This window comes from Pimephales promelas, chromosome 2 (assembly GCF_988280905.1).
Source record: "Pimephales promelas chromosome 2, fPimPro1.hap1.1, whole genome shotgun sequence".
NCBI classification, from domain to species: domain Eukaryota; kingdom Metazoa; phylum Chordata; class Actinopteri; order Cypriniformes; family Leuciscidae; genus Pimephales; species Pimephales promelas.
Window position 1 is genome coordinate 31,370,673 of NC_142770.1, and position 17,547 is coordinate 31,388,219.

Below are 17,547 nucleotides of genomic sequence, written 5' to 3' on the forward strand. Positions count from 1 at the left end.
CAAATTTCTGACTAGATGGTCTTTTTTCTAAAAAAGATCCATCTCTATCCCAGCATTTCAAATATTGTCTGAGGTTTACTTTTCAGAGAACCTTAAATAAGCCTTATTCAATTTGATTATTTAATCTGATTAATTTTATATAATTTTTCCTCATGTCCCATATTCATTGGCAAAACAACTGGTACTTAAAATAACACAGTTCTTTTCAGCATTTCAGTCACTGTCTCTAATCATCAGGCAGACTTAAAACTTTTTAGAAAGGAAAAAAAGTCTTACCTGAAATGATTGAGACGAATGCCTGGGTATGCGATCCTTTTCGTGTGACGCCAAAAATGTAGATTTAAAATCTTCGTTTCCCCTTGTTATTTAATTTAATGAAAAGACACCAGTCATTCTGCCAATATATGTTATTTATTTTACCAATTTATATAAGACATAAGGGAGAGAGAGTGGACCAGCAAAGATCGTCCTTCTGCTTCTCTGTATTTTTCCCCTCTCTGTCCAAACAAAGAACTTACACAGTACATATAGCTGCTAACATCTGCTCTTCATCAATCACCGAAATGTATATTCTGCTCCACGGAAAGAAACATAATACACTCAACTTCCCCCCAAGTCCCCCAAACTCTAAAAGTCTTCCACATACAGAATTCAGAAAAGTTTGATTCATAAAAATGTAGATTATAAATGATTATGAATGATATATGAAAAGTATAAAAAATGTATATGAAAAGTGTAAATCACATGCATAATACTAATGATTATAATTGTTAATAAAAACAATAAAAAAACTAAAAACAACATTAAATGATGAGATTGTGAATCTTCAATGGGGAATAAACTAAGTGTCTGATGAAGCATTTCAGTCTTTTCTCTTTCTGTCTTCAGTCTGAGGAGTTGCAGTATTACAGAGGAACAGAGTCCTATCCTGACTTCAGCTCTGATATCAAACCCATCACACCTGAGACATCTGGACCTGAGCTGGAATAATCTAGGAGACTCAGGAGTGAAGAACCTCAGTGATCTACTGATGAACCCACAGTGCAAACTGGAGGAACTAGAGTAGGTAACATTATACTGTACAGCAGTTACTGTGATATTACAGTTTACAGTTTATTTTAAGACAACAGGACTCAAGTAATAGTGTTTATACCTCGGCACCTTCTGTTACTCTTTATTTTAAATGTCTTTTAACTAGTAAGTAATACATCTTATTGTACCAGTGTATATTTTAATTTTTCTCACAACCTCATTTTCATTTACATAATATTCAATATGGAGTCAAATTTGACTAAGGTCTATTGCATTAAAGTTGAATAATTTGATACAATGTACTGATTGTGTAGATGTCGTTCTGCAGAATCTCCTGCTGTGATAAAGAGTAAAGAAAACTGACAAAAGATATTGTTGAAAAATGAAAGAGGAGAATCGACATCTTCCAGCACACAGAACTAGTGTGACAGCCTTAAAAACAGAGTATGGGGAATAAACTAAGTGCCTGATGAAGCATTTCAGTCTTTTCTCTTTCTGTCTTCAGTCTGAGTGAATGCAGTATTACAGAGGAACAGAGTCTCATCCTGACTTCAGCTCTGATATCAAACCCATCACACCTGAGACATCTGGACCTGAGCAGGAATAATCTAGGAAACTCAGGAGTGAAGCACTTATGTGACGTACTAAAGGATTCACACTGTAAACTGGAGAGATTGAGGTCAGTAACATTCACACTCATCAATCATGTTTCTTAAAATCACTTCTACAGTTTAAATCAAGACACTGAGTTCACAGTTTTAGTGAGGTGAGCGTCCTTATGCCCTTCTTACTCTGAAAGTCCTTGAAATGGAGACTTTAAGGGCATCAGGGCTTTTGTGTGTCGTAATGAAGCTGTTTTGAACACACTCAATGAAGACAAACACAATGTACTTTCCTCATTATCTTCACTTGGAATGTTACCATGACAACGCAGTATAACATCCAGCAGCCCATTAGCTTTTCCTACATGAACAATTTTACAATAATATGATTGTTGCAAATAAATATACATTTTATAATGAATCTTTTAAAATATGCTTTATGAGTGATGGGTGTTTTCTCTTCTATCAAATGTATAAAAACTTGCCCTCTCTTCTTTGCAGGGTTCCTGCAGGGTCTTAAAAAGTATAAAATTATGAATTTTAAATTTAAGGCTTTAAACTTTAAATTTAATTAAGTCAAGTCTAAAAAGAATTAATTAAGTCAATTTAATTAAGTCAGGTCTTTTACCCTCGTTCATTTCCAGAAGTGCTGGCCCCAGAAAATTATCACAAAGTAGCAAAAAAGCATTGAGTCGTAGCCTACAGAGCGGAGCTGTAGAGCAGGGGTCTTCAACACGTCACTCGCGAGCGGCCAGGAGCTCGTGTCTGATTGGAGGAAGCTCACCGAGGGGGCGTTCCCATATCGCGCTCAAGTTAGTTCTAATGTAGGTGCACGGCTAGCGCGCTCATAATTGAAGCGACACACTCGTTTTTTCAGGCGCAGCGAGATGAGAAAATCTATACTTTCAGAATGCCGCAATCGCACTGCAGGTCATGTGACAAAAACCAACCAATCAGCTTCACCCTTTCTGTTACAACATTAAAAGCTCAGTCAACATGAAGTATGGGGTGCACTCAAGTGTGTAATCCATCAGCCGGAAGTTGAAGCCTCGCGGGAACCGCCATTCTAGCTGAACTTCTGCTGTTAGCATCCCATTGACTCCCATTCAATTTGGCGTCACTTTGACAGTGAATAACTTTACATCTGAGGCATTTAAAGACTTCATTTGTCCATTATATATTTCTAAAGAAACACAACAATGTATAAAAGGCTCCATTACCTTGTATCTCACGTTATGGCCCTGTAGAAGCCGTTTTTGTAAAAATAGGCTAACGATTGCGTCATAACAAGCGACTCTGTCACACAGTAGAGAAATTACCGTATAGACTGGAGGAGAAGCTCAAGGCAATCTTTTACTGTCTATGAGGCAATCTGGGGGACATGGAGGCATAAAGTCAAGGCAGAAGCCCAAAGATAGAGAGTTCATAAAAGCAAAGAAATGAAATATTTCAACAACAGATTTGTTTCAGATTTCAGTTCAGATTTGTCTTGACACAGCTACTAGAAGGTCAGACCGGCCGCTCACGTCACATCTCCGTCGTCCAGCTCAGTGTGAGCAGTCGCTCGGCCATCAGGAAGAGATGCTTCTAATGGGCTTCACTTTTCTCTGTTGAAGTCTATGGGGTCGCTTTGTCCATTTCTTTTATTGTCTATGTGTGCACCCAAACACTGCGGGTGATTTTCTTTTCTCCGTTAATCAGTCTTGTAGCAGAGCTACAGCAAGCGTTTTTCAGTAGTGGAAATCCATTAGCTACTAAAACTTCTTTGTCAGTGAATGGTTGCATAGCAAAGACAGACGCAATGGGAAAATCAGACTGACTGTACTATTGATAATAAAAGATAAACTAATGTGCATTGTAAATGTCAGTAATTTGTCATTTTTGTCTCATTCTTATAAAAAATGATTTAAATGATATGTGAGGTTTATCTTTTTATAAAGCCTTTTTCGTCAAAACTTAATTTGAACTTGAACATGTTAGTAGATAACATTTTGCAAGATACTCTTTTAAAATATGGCCATCATTTTTAATGATATTATTTTAATGTTTATGTAAACAAAAACTGCATATTGATGCTAATTTCATTAGCAATTTCATTTTTGTTATTTGCTGGATTTCAACATAAAACTTGTTAAATTGATTTCATTGTGTAGTGTTAGTACTTTCTGAACATAATTCTGTGATAACTGTAATCATTTTTCTGAAGACTGATTTCATTTAAATAAAATAATTTTTTTCAGAATTTCTTTGATTTGAATATGTTTTTTGGTAATGCAAAGTTCATTTGGTATGTCTTAAATTTCAATCTTTATGGTGTTTTGTTTGTTTATTTCATTTAAATAAAGTTTTATTGGATTGTCCTCCGGTTCTGCCTCCTCCTTCCTGGGTTTCGGCATGACATCATATAGATAGACGCCCTATCGACCGCTGCTGCCTATTGGCACAAACAATCCGTGGGGCCGCCATCAAACCGGTCATCCGCTCGGCTCAGTGTAATCTGTTTGGCAGGTGATATGAGCTGTCAGCGCATTAAATGAATCATATCTCACTGAATACCGAACTGATTTTCACGCGGGGTTTTTTGCTGCAAAGGTCATACATGCAGCTATGATACAGGACACATGGGATATTTTATTCACAAAATACAACCAATAGTACAGTAATGTTAAATCTTAAATCTTACTTGTGAAAAGTAATTCCCGAGCGATAGTCTGCCGATTTGAGCAGGAATATGCTGCACAGTGCTCTGTCATCTACTGCTTCTATACAACACAATAGGAATACGACCGGTTCAAGATGGCGGCCGGATTTCTCAGTGCCCAGCGGCCAATAGGGCATCTAGTCTCTATATGATATCTATGTCGGCACCAGTGTAACAAGGTTTAAGGAAGAAGGAGGCAGAACCGGAGGACAATCAAATAAAACTTTATTCAACTGAAATAAACACACAAAATAGCCTGCCTGCCAGCAGCCTCTCACGGACGACTGCTGGCTACCGAAATAAAATATAACAAAATAGAAACAAAAGCAGGCCTGTTCCTCTTCGATCGTCCACGTCGTCGCTCCCCTTTATGCTTCCGCTCGTCTGTGAGAGATGCGAGACCGGTGTGCTCACAGGTACGGCTCATTAACAATCACACTACCGGCCTCGCGCCGCTCTCTCACGCTCCTCGACTGTCCTGTTCACTACAGTCTTAAAATGTCTGTAAGGTCTTAAATTTGACTCACTGAACCCTGTCTTTGGACACTGCGGGTATAGTCACATTTACCTTACATCTACTGTTAAAAACATGTCTTACTTGTTAAGTTATTTAAACTTCATATGAAATTCAAGATGAAAATGTGTGTTATAGGCCTATATATCACAAATAAAACCACAGATCCCTGCAGATCCCTGTCCCTACAGTTCGTGTCTCCTCGGCCATTGAAGGCGCAGAAAATCAGTTTGGGATTTTTCCTTAATTTGTTATGAAGATGCTGTAACTTTGCAAAATGAACATATTGTTTTTCTCATTTCTCCAAATGTAGCTTAAGGGGCTGTAAACTGACGGATGAAGGTTGTTCTGCTGTGACTTCAGCTCTGAAATCAAACCCATCACACCTGAGACATCTGGACCTGAGCTGGAATAAACTAGGAGACTCAGGAGTGAAGAACCTCAGTGATCTACTGATGAACCCACAGTGCAAACTGGAGAAACTACAGTTAGTGTCATTATACTGTACAGAAGTTACTGTGATATTACAGTTTACAGTTTATTTTAAGACAACAGGACTCAAGTAATAGTGTTTATAGCTCGGATCCTTCTGTTACTCTTTATTTTAAATGTATTTTAACTAGTAATAATCTTAGTACTCTGCTATATATTACAATTTTTCTAACGGCCTCATTTTCATCCACAGAAATCAAATATATCATCTAACCTGACTAAGGTCTATTGTGTTCAATTTGAAGAATGTACCGATTGTGTAAATGCTGAAAAGAAATCTCCTGCTATGATAAAGAATCATAAGAAAAGAGACATAAAAGAAATAGAAGAAAAATTAAATAGGAGAATCGACATCTTCCAGCACACAGAACTAGTATGACAGCCTTAAAAACAGAGTATGGGGAATAAACTAAGTGCCTGATGAAGCATTTCAGTCTTTTCTCTTTCTGTCTTCAGTCTGCAGAGTTGCAGTATTACAGAGGAACAGAGTCTCATCCTGACTTCAGCTCTGAAATCAAACCCATCACACCTGAGAGATCTGGACCTGAGCTGGAATAAACTAGGAGACTCAGGAGTGAATAACCTCAGTGATCTACTGATGAACCCACAGTGCAAACTGGAGAAACTACAGTTAGTAACATTATACTGTACAACAGTTACTGTGACATTACAGTTTACAGTTTATTTTAAGACAACAGGACTCAAGTAATAGTGTTTATACCTCGGCACCTTCTGTTACACTTTATTTTAAATGTATTTTAACTAGTAATAATCTTAGTATTCTGCTATATATTAAATTTTTTTCTAACTGCCTCATTTTCATCCACATCAAATATATCATCTAACCTGACTAAGGTCTATTGTGTTAAATTTGAAGAATGTACTGATTGTGTAAATGCCGATAAGAAATCTCCTGCTACGATAAAGAATCATAAGAAAAGAGACATAAAAGAAATAGAAGAAAAATGAAAGAGGAGAATCAACGTCTTCCAGCACACAGAACTAGTGTGACAGCCTTAAAAACAGAGTATGGGGAATAAACTAAGTGTCTGATGAAGCATTTCAGTCTTTTCTCTTTCTGTCTTCAGTCTGTGGTGTTGCAGTATTACAGAGGAACAGAGTCTCATCCTGACTTCAGCTCTGAAATCAAACCCATCACACCTGAGAGAGCTGAACCTGACTGGGAATAAACTAGGAAACACAGGAGTGACGAACCTCAGTGATCTACTGATGAACCCACAGTGCAAACTGGAGAGATTGAGGTCAGTAACATTCACACACATCAGTGGTTCTCAAACTTCTCTTATGGACATAAACCACATTTTGGATTTCATATTTTGTTTAATATTAATATACCTGTAGTTCAGAATCACATGCTTATGAGACCCACATCTGTTATTCGACTCTTTCCTTTTGCTGATATGTGGAATCTAATAACACACACAGACACACACACACACACACACACGCAGACACACACACTACAATAGTAAAATTTCACATTTTGAAAGCCAAATAAATACATTTATACATCTAGTAGCAATTTCGTCTATTTCAAAACTCTCCCCATCTGTTTAGAAGTGCCAAAGTGCTCTGTCTAGTTTAGAGATCAACTGTTTAAATATCAAATGTGCGCACAGACAGACACGCGCGCTCCGCGTTCATTCACTTTCGCTCCTACATGAGTAAGACTATATAGACTACTGAGATTTGTTCTATACTGATCTGTAAAACCAAAAAAGACTGTTTAAATATGAATCTGGTGTGTGAACGAACGAACGCACAGATGCATAGCCTACTGTTACAGACGAAAAAGATTATAAAGTTTTTACTATAAAATAGACAACAAATAAGCTTTAGTTAGACAGTTTCTGTTCATATGTAAAAAAATAGTATGTTTTGTCAAAAATAAACTAATCAACTGTTATCCAATGCAAGCTAATGCAATGCAAATATTAAAATAATGAATCCTTAACTTTGAAATATGTATGATAAAACCGTATTGGCCTACTTTAAAAATAATACTTTATATGGAAAAAGAATTTTCTTTTCAAGATGTTTCCAACTCTAACTTTGAACCAATTCTACACAATTGCCCATATAACATATTTGACCAGGATTTGTTTCCAGGTATGACTAAAAATGGGTTTTTGACTTTCATTTATATTTTGATATATATAAATATGTATGTATGTTGTCCTTTCAATTTTTTCTTGTCTGTCTCACCTGAATGAAAGGCTCATTATTATGCGGCTCTTTGTCTCTCAGGTGAGAATCACCTAATTATTCATGATGGGGCTGGCCTGTTCACACCCATTCGCATATTGCCTTGGCAAACAAAAAATGTTTTTCCACAATAAAACCCAATTCACAGTTTTATGTGAACGATTTGGCAGGATGATTTTCAGATCATTGTGAAGAAAAAAACTCTAGGCAACAACATCCATTAGTCAAAAGTCGACTCAGAAGTTCGGTTCTTTCCTTTTGCTGATATGTGGAATCTAATAACACACACACACACACACACACACACACACACGCAGACACACACACTACAATAGTAAAATTTCACATTTTGAAAGCCAAATAAATACATTTATACATCTGTAGCAATTTCGTCTATTTCAAAACTCTCCCCATCTGTTTAGAAGTGCTGGAAGTGCTCTGTCTAGTTTAGAGATCAACAGAAGCTCAAAGCCCATATATCCAGGCCTGGTTGTGCTTTGTGCCACCTGAGATCAAAACGACTAAAACAATCAACATTTTTAAAGCTACACTATGCATTCTTTTTTTTTATTTAATTATTATTATTTTAAAAATAACACGTTAATATTCTGAGAGTGCAAAAAGCTCTCTTCCAAACCGTGGCTTTACCCTTATACACGTTGATAAACCTGTAATATTGAACTGTATGTTAGAGCTGTTTGTTTGGATTTCATTGGAAATTACCTGCATCATACACACTTACACAGAGAGTGGTTAATAAACTCGAGTAGTTAATTTTAAAAAAATGTTTACCAAAAGTGTAGTGTAGTGTAGCGATAGTGTAGAGATACTCAACTAAAAATGTTATCATTTACACACCCTTATGCCATTTCAGCTTTATATGAGTTTCTCCAGATGAACTCCACGATTTTTAGATAAATAATCTGTCTCTATGAGTCTATACAAGTGTACTGGACCTCAAAGATGATTCTTCAGAAAACACACAAAGCAAACACAGCGGTTATCCATTCCACCCCAGTTGATAAATTAAAGTCTTCTGAAGCAAAACGATAGGTGTTGATGAGAGAAACTTTATAAACAATAAACCATAACATCATCTATAAACCAACTGTAACCTTGTGAGGAGAATCTCTTTAACAAACACTTCAACAAAGTGTTCAATACGTTTATTCTCAGTCTCTCCTGAAAAGACAGTTTACAGTGTATTTGTGGAAAATAATTCACCTTAGTCGTGTTTTGTGATCTGGTGAAAGTAAGATGATCTTTGTTTGTTTGTCTCGTTCTAGACTAAGGAACTGTGGCATTACAGATGTTTCTGCTTTAACTCAGTCTTTGACGAACTCAAATGCACTGCAGTTTTTAAAAGAGCTTGATCTGAGAGTCAATAAGATCAGAGACTCAAAGCAGCTCAGAGACGTGTTACGAGACTCAAACTGTACAGGTGAGTAAACATCAGTGATGTTAAAGATACTTTCATTATCTCTGACAGTCTTTCAACATTTGTGCAAGGAAAATATCATTTAGTTTTATTGAAACAATGTGGGGGAAATTTAAATTGATTGAAAACCAGTAAAGCACAAGCCCAGCCCACAGCTAATTCAACATCATTGGCCAATCAGTCTCCTGCCAAGAAAGATCAGACTTCAGAAAAAAACGTAAGACAGACAAGTAGTTGGTGATGTCACTTCGTAAAAAACACACATTCATATGCACATACCTAGACTAAACATGATATATTCATGTGTACGCCATCACCGTTTTCATGTTTTTGAAGTTTACACAGAGATGAAGTGATATCTTTTTCAAAAACTTGCTCTTTGAAACCTGTTTCAAAGTTTGCGTTCTCGGGTCTCAGGTTTCTTGTGTCATGGAAATGAATGACAAGAATTTATTCAAAGTTTTCTGTTGAAAACTGTGTCGTGTAAATGGCCCTATAAATTATTTTTACAATGGAAATGAGTCACCCCTGAACTTACTTAAACTGGACAATGGCTTTCTTCTTGAACTGTTTGTTTAAATGTTGTTTTAATTTCCTATCATGACTGTAAAGCTGCTTTTGTAAAATCTCTATTGTAAAAAGCGCTGTATAAACGAAGGTGACTTGGTTTGACCAATGAAATCTCTTGAATCAGCTGGGGGCGGGGCTTGTACTTTAGTGGTTTCTGGATGAAAAACTTAAGAATAAACAACTTTATTGAACAAGCTTTATGAATTGCATCAGTAGAAAATCATTAGAATTTGTTTAAAATTAGACTGATAGTTGTACAGAGATTGTAGAACGCAGGAATAATCAGAGCAGATTCCAGCTTCAGCTCACAGCCGTCCAGCCTCACATGATCAATGTCTCCGTCTCTTGTGTGTTTTTACTTTGACAAGCATCACATTACATTGCTTTAGGCTTTCTTTACTTTTCAAACTCTAAGAAATGTGTGAGGATCTGATGTCTGTACAACTTAATCTAAAATTTACATTCTATATTCAAACATAAACTGACAATATCAGTTTTTTATCTTTAAAATGAACAGGGATTTTGGTGAGATTTGGCGAGACCATTTAAAACCTACATCTTATGAATTCAAAGTGATAATACAGAAAAACATGTATTTAATGGCAAATTTAAACTGCTTTAAAGTTTATCATACTTGCTCTTATGTAATGTAAACAGCCTTATTAGAAATATACATGTACACTTAAGTGATATTGAATGATTATTGTTGGTGTTGTACTCTTGCAAATGAATATTTTATTTTATTTACAGGTGAAATGGATTGAGAAGATCTTAGTCGGAGCTGAGATGACGCAAGAATAAAGAAGTCTTTGGTATAAGCGCTCAATCATGATGATATTGGAATTTAACTCATCTATATTGAAGCAAACAAAATATCACTAATCATAACTGTCATTGCCAAATTTGCCACTCCAACGTTTCAAGTGATATGACATTGTTGTGTGCTACACGATTATGGCTTGCTGTCATTTCCATTTGTGGACGTTTTCAGGGATGAGATTCTTTCAGAATAATAGGACTAAAATCATGACTCACGTGAATCATGCAGATTTCATGACTATGTGACGTGGGATAATATTAAACCATTTGTGTGTTTTTTGTTATATTCTCAATCAGAGAGAGAGAGAGAGAGAGAGAGAGAGAGAGAGAGAGAGAGAGAGAGAGAGAGAGTGTGTGTGTGTGTGAGAGAGAGAGAGTCCCTAAACAAATATATAGTCTGGTTACACTTTAGGACTGTGATATTAATCAAATTTTATTTTTGATTCTGGCTTCCAAGGATTATAAAAAGAAGATATTTGAGGTCAAACTTTAACTATCCACGTTTCATCTAGAGCAGCTTCCTTTCCTTCACAGCAGAGAGCTTTCCTTCCTTCCTAAAACACAAACTTCACGTCAGAATCAGCTCAATCTGTGATAGTTGAAACTAATACTGGCGAGAGATGCTGTTTTCAATTTCAAGGTGGCTCTTGTGTGTGTGTGTGTGTGTGTGTGTGTGTGTGTGTGTGTATGCCTCCCGAAACGGCCCGCAAAAGACAAGCAAATTATACATTAAAGTCCCTGTAAAGTCAAAATTAAGTATGTGTTCTGAGTTTGTCACACCACAGAAAAATTTGTAATTAGCCACCCAGCCAAATTTGAATGATAAAAAAAGCAGGGAAGTACATAAAATAAGCTATCAAAATCTTGAAAAAATGAGCAGTTATCTCTGTTCTCAAACGCTGGGGGCGTGTCCGCTGGCTGTGCTGAAACCACGCCCACTCACGGGAAAGCTGTTGACGGTGATATTAGCTGATTAGCTTTTGGAGACGGGAGGATGAAAGCTGAGGCGGGACATCGTCGCTTCGGCCCCGTTCACCAGTAACAGCGGATTATCAGTGAATTATCAGTGAATCAAAGTTGTCTCTGAGAAAAGTTTATAAAACGATCCAGTGTAAAACGATCACTACAGAGGCGGGTGTTGGCGGTGATCCTCAGCTCTTCATCAAGGTTGGCTCTCTAAAAACCTCTTCTTGATGTGATCGTTTTTAAGGGAATTTAAATGAAGATACCGATCTGTTTTGTACATGATCGCATCCAGGTAGTAGCCCATGCATGTCTGTGTTGAAGGCATCGCTAGGTAGCAAACTGTAGGCTCAGCTGTAGTAACTAATAGTACTGACAGTCACTCGCGATTGAGCGGTGAATGCAAATGTGCTCGGGGAGTGTGTGTGGAGAGAGGGAGATCAGACTCTGTGCGTCATCAAATAGGGGCGTGTCCAGCAGCTCATGGGTTCCAGTGTGTCATCGAGCCCTGTTTTAGCCCCGCCCAATTAATCCGTAAAATTGCAATGGTGAAAAACTGTTTAACGGTCTAACTCCACATTTCAGTACTTCACAGTTAACAGACTTTGTAATATGTTTTAGCAATTCATGTGTAACATTTATAATGTGTTTAGAACTTTTTTGTAGAATTGCCTTTACAGGGACTTTAAGCTTTGTGCAAGTCTAAACCATCAAATAGATGATGTTAGTGTATATTATTAGTATGACTTACATTTGACATAAAAACTTACATTTTATATTTTGTATAGCTGATTCATTTAAGAACAAAAAATCTTGTTTTGTTAATAAAAAAGATTGTATTGCACCTGTGTCTTCCTTGTGTTGATAATGCGCTCTACAAGTTATCCAGTATCTCATAAATCCTCCAGATTGGCCAGCTGACAAACTCCCTCCAGTTTACATAATGTTCATTTATTCTGAAATCCTCCTTGATTGAACTTAGAGGTTAAGTAAATGCAAGTATATTTAAGGTGAAATTCCTTAGCTGGAGCCTTGAGGTAAGTTATAACTGTTCATTCATTGTGCTGAACTATAATCTCTCAGTTCTCATTAAACAGGTTTATGAAGGTTATGAGGCAAATATTCGCCTCATGTTTCTCCTCGGGACAGCTGGTGGTCAAACTGAGATCAGTCTTCAGACGGAAGTTACCACTGTAAGTCTCAGTTTAAATGGAAAGTTGGTTGTTATACTAAATGATAGTAATAACAAAGTGAAAATAGATTGGGAGCCGCTTGGTTCTCTTATGCCTCGCGCCGGCCCTGCTTCTTGGTGAGCAAGATTGTCGGATTGCAAGTTAAACTTTAAATATAGCTGCAAGTAGCAATTAACGGGGCCAAGCACAATCAGACGACAAAACATGCCAACATGTGTCAGATCAACTGCAGCAAATAGCAATTGAAGACATTTAAAGATGAATTTAGGCAAAATGGCTGAAAAATCACGTACAATTATCTAAAAATGTGATTAAATGGATTATCACTTTCGACCAATAGGTGGCGTAGTTACAAAAACAACCTTTTACAACCTTCAGACCAGTCGCATTAAAATATGCAGATTTATTCAAAAGTTATAAGCATTATTAGAAATTTTGTGCTGATGGCACAAACTGAGTTTCGTAATGTTACACCAATGCATTCGTTAAGTATAGCATGTTATGTTATAGTGCAAAATAAGTCAACTACAGCCAGAGTTAAAAACATTTGAAAAATTTATTTTACCACTAGATGGCGCTGTTTCGAAACTTCTCAGGCTCCTTCAGGGCAGGGTACTGATGACCCATACCGAGTTTCGTAACAATTCGTTCATGCGTTCAAAAATACAGCTTTTTATCACATAATTAAAAATGGCCGAACTGGGAAAATTGGATATCAGTCGATTCGGCATGACGCCCTGAATCTAACAAGACCATGTTTATGATTTTTGGTGAATGCAATCAGTGAATGAGGTACAGGTGAATGTAATCAGTGATGATGAGTCCGGGCAGTGAGTTCTGGGAACTGTAGTTTGTGAGTGATAATAGTCTTATCTGGAGTGCCCTCTGCTGACTCAAAAGGGCAATCCAGCTGGTGACCGTTACAGACAGAGTAAATAATAATAATTCATTACATTCATATAGCGATTTTCTCAGCACTCAAAGCGCTTTACATAGAGAGGGTAATCTCCTCAACCACCACCAGTATGCAGCATCCCCTTGGATGATGTGACGGCAGCCATATTGTGCCATAAAACACAAATGAGGTTCAAGTGTTTCAAAACTTGTATGGTGATACAGACAGAGAAGCCTGCATTTAATTTCAAAGTCAGCGATGTTGTCAGGATTTCTAAAGTGAGAGGACCGTTCGCCAAAGGTTGTGAACAGAACTACATGGAAGAATTTTTTACCATAAAATGTGTATTCCAGATCAACCACTACAGACTGTCGGTTTATGACGATGATGTCATTGAGGGTGTTTTTTTTTATGAAAAAGTGTTGGAAAAAAATAATTGTAAGTAAAAACAAACCTTTTAATGGTAATAAATGGTACTGGAATTCAACACATACTTTGCCATACTTTTTCAAATTATGATCAAAACCTTTTCTAATCTTGACAAAACAGAGTCTGAGTCTCAAGGTTCCATATTTTGTAACAGAAGTGATATTTGGACAGAAATATATTAATTTGCTACAGCAGAATGCATACATTTAAATTCAATGGAATGTATGTCATTTTTGGTAATAAGCCTAAACAAAATCTCATGAGAACTTCAATTTTTGTGATATCAACTTCAAATTTGGAACACAACTTGGTTAGATATATGGCTTTGATTTTATAGTAATTTTATAGGAAAAAATATTTTGTAAAATATATATTTTATATAAAAGAAAAAAATATTTAGTAAAGTATATTTGATTTAATGTACATTTAAAACTTCCATAACCTTTTCATACTTTTATTTTTTGAAGTGTTTTTACTTCAGCAATAATCTGCTGAGTGTTTTCTTTAAAACAAGACTAAACTTAGGCCTTTATTCCAAAGCATACTTGAATTACAACCAAGTTTTAATAGTGCATTGTAATGTCCATTCTCAAAAAGGGGGGGGGGGGGGGGGGGGGGTGATGGTTAACCGTTATGTGCCAAATTAACCATTTGGTTGAGCATGTTTTTGAAAAATGATTAAAAATATCCTAAAGTTTTTTCATAGCACCAAGTAACATCATTTTGTAAAGTTAAGGCTCTTACAGTGGAATATGTAATATGCTTAGCATGCAAAATTTCACCAAAAACAGTTCACATGGCTGGGGTGATTTATTTGTTTCATGTTAGAAGAAGTGTTAGACATCCATGAAGAAGTGTTGTGACAAGTGCTGTTGATTGACGCTGTGAAATCTAGTGGATTTTTTTGGCATAATACACCTCAACCAGATGATAGAGATGGCTCAATCAGTTTTAGTGCTTAGTTTTTTGTGTTCAAAATGTTCAATAATGAGCGGGTACATGTATCAGTTGTCCAAATCGTGCTTTGTCTTATCCTGAATCACTGTGGTACACCTATAGACGAATCCGACGAGCGTTCTTGTGTAGGCTGCCATCTTGTCGCGACGCCATTACTGAGCTGTTACACCGGCATAGACATATGCACCGGTATGTAAACAAACCTCGGAGATAAGGTGATAACGCACCCTTGATGACAGCTACAGCCAGGCAGACTTGTTGGGTTGATGATGTTAGACATTGGCCTCCAGTCACAGATGAAGGTACAAACGATCTTACAGATTATTTATGAAAATAGCTTGGCAAGCAAGCTAGGCTAACGTTTGCTACCGAGGAAACTAAAAAAAGATCTGTCCATTTGGCAACAATAAATAAATAAATGAAATCAAATAAACAATTTCATGTTTTTCATTTGTGTCCATTATTTATCTCATTTTTACATTGCAACGGGCATGGGTAAGGTAACGTTACAGCTAGAAAGTATACACAATATCGACCAACTACTGTTTTTAAACCATGGAAAGAGGTCAATATAACAGCAGGAGAACAATTATGTCACATAACGTTACATTCAGCTCAGGAAAGCCATTTAATGACCATAGCATGTTAATTGAATAGAAAAAATAACAAGAGAGGAGATTTTGCTGATCACTATATCACACATTTATTATATTTTTTACTTATGTCATTAAATAATTGTTATTATACGCGAATGTCTGCGTCTTGTACTCGCCCAGGAAATCTGTGTAAACCGTACGGCACCAGACAGGGGCAGTCGACCCGGGGTATTCACAATGTTTTCTCTTCAAAATTGAAATTTTACTGTCACCATTGAAACAATTTATAACGGAAACTGTTCACCCACTCGACATTATACAAGGGCTAACGTTGTAACGTTAGTGTCAGTCGTAAATATCGAGCTGTTTATTCCAGTGGACGCAAGTTGCAACTAAAACAATAGAACGCTACCCAGCAACAGCTCAGTAATGGCGCCCGCTTACTTCCGGTAGTTTCGCCGGATTCGTCTATAATAAGCGTTTATATTCGGACTATTTTATACTGGTTCTGGTCTTACCGCTGCGGAGGAGCACAGGACCTGCGTGACTCGTCATTCATGTTTGGTTCAATATTAAATTATACTCTAACTTAACGTTACCTTTGGCTCGTGGAGAGAATAATATTCGTTTGAACTTTTTTCATTTCACGTGAACACACACCAGAATTCTTGCAGAGTCGATTTATCTATTTCGCTGACTCAAATCTTTAAATGTTTATGGGTAAAATGACAGCAGTGTAATTCACACAGTTCACCACAGGAGGGCGTCCAGATAAAAACAAATGTTCGTCTTAACCCTAAAACCGTATTCTGCACAAATGTGGGCAAAATAGTTTTGATTTATTTTTAAAAATACTTCCCTTGATCTGAGCGGTACTAGACTTGGCTGTTTTTCCTAAGTTTGCCTCCTGACACACACAATATTTTTTTTGACTCAATTCTACAATGTTAAGTGGGTGGAAAAAAACCTTCTTAATCTTGTATTTGGGTCAAAAATGGGCACCCATAGAAATGAATGGGGAAAAACTGTAATTTAGAGCATTCTAAAATAAGCCAAAATCACTTCATCTTTAGGTTTTACATTTGCCAACAAATACTACATCGTGGATTAAAGTCCATATTTTGTTACATTCAACACTCATTTTTTATTCTGTTGCGCTTATATTTTTTCTGTTATTAAAACGTCTGAATCAACGGGGCTTTATAAGAATAATTCTTAATCAAGCTAGTTTTCCTCTAGAGTTACTGCTGTAGAAAAAATGTTTCAGTGGTGTAATTAATACATTTTACCACAGGAGGGCGTTTTCAATTCAAATTTAAAAGTACGTACAATTATTATACCATAAATAAAAGGGGTCATGTAAAATGTCATTATAAGCTTTTGTAAAAGTTGAAAAAAAAAAAAAAGTTTCAATATAAAAAAAAAAAAAAAGGGGTCATATGTTTCATGTGGTAACGAACGATTTATTTAACACGAAATCAATGTAAAATAATGTAATGCAAAGTTTTCCTTTGACTTGAATTAACTAGAAGTAGGTAGACATTTTTAGGTAGAAATAATTAACAGGAGTGTAATTCACATGAATTCACCACAGTTCGATCAAGACATTGGACTTTTTAAAATTACATAATGTATTTGTTTATTTTAACAAATCGGGAGGCAGTATACAATACACAGAGAATGATACAATCAATTTTTCATATTTTTCCCTTAGTTTATACATCCAACAATATATTTCATTTTAAAACTACATGTTTGCCAGAGGTTTTCAATTATTTATCAAAGGATTTTAATCAATGCAAATAATTTAATACAAGGTTTTAACAGAAATGAGATAATTAACAGCAGTGTAATGCACACAATTCACCACAGGAGGGCGTTTAGACGTGAGTCTTTAAATTGATATTACAGATATAAGAATATATTTCCATTAAACAAAAGCAAACTTTTCTAGATTTTTTTTACTATGCCGCTTTAAATTAATAATTTATCAAACAATGTGAAATAAATGCAAAGTAAGTGCAGAGTTTAGTGCAGTTTTCCTCTGGCGCTCTGAATACGGTTCAGCAGTGTAATTCACACAGTTCACCACAGGAGGGCGATTAAACTCCATTTTCAAC

The 17,547-nt window shown here is 36.3% G+C and overlaps 1 protein-coding gene across 1 annotated transcript; it reads left to right on the forward strand.

Moving 5' to 3' along the window:
• The first annotated feature begins 294 nt into the window (after positions 1-294).
• LOC148997181 (uncharacterized) lies at positions 295-12,201 on the forward strand. Its single transcript, XM_089119546.1, has 8 exons — positions 295-302; positions 859-1,062; positions 1,538-1,711; positions 5,163-5,336; positions 5,798-5,971; positions 6,430-6,603; positions 8,854-9,008; positions 10,326-12,201. Exons 1-8 carry the CDS (start codon positions 295-297, stop codon positions 10,337-10,339), a joined length of 1,077 nt encoding a protein of 358 aa, XP_088975672.1. The 3' UTR covers positions 10,340-12,201.
• Positions 12,202-17,547: the final 5,346 nt, after the last annotated feature.

Coding starts and splice junctions, on each gene's coding strand:
- LOC148997181 (XM_089119546.1), top strand. Junction 1,712..5,162: donor TGTAAACTGGAGAGATTGAG/GTCAGTAACATT, acceptor CTCCAAATGTAG/CTTAAGGGGCTGTAAACTGA. Junction 5,972..6,429: donor TGCAAACTGGAGAAACTACA/GTTAGTAACATT, acceptor TTCTGTCTTCAG/TCTGTGGTGTTGCAGTATTA.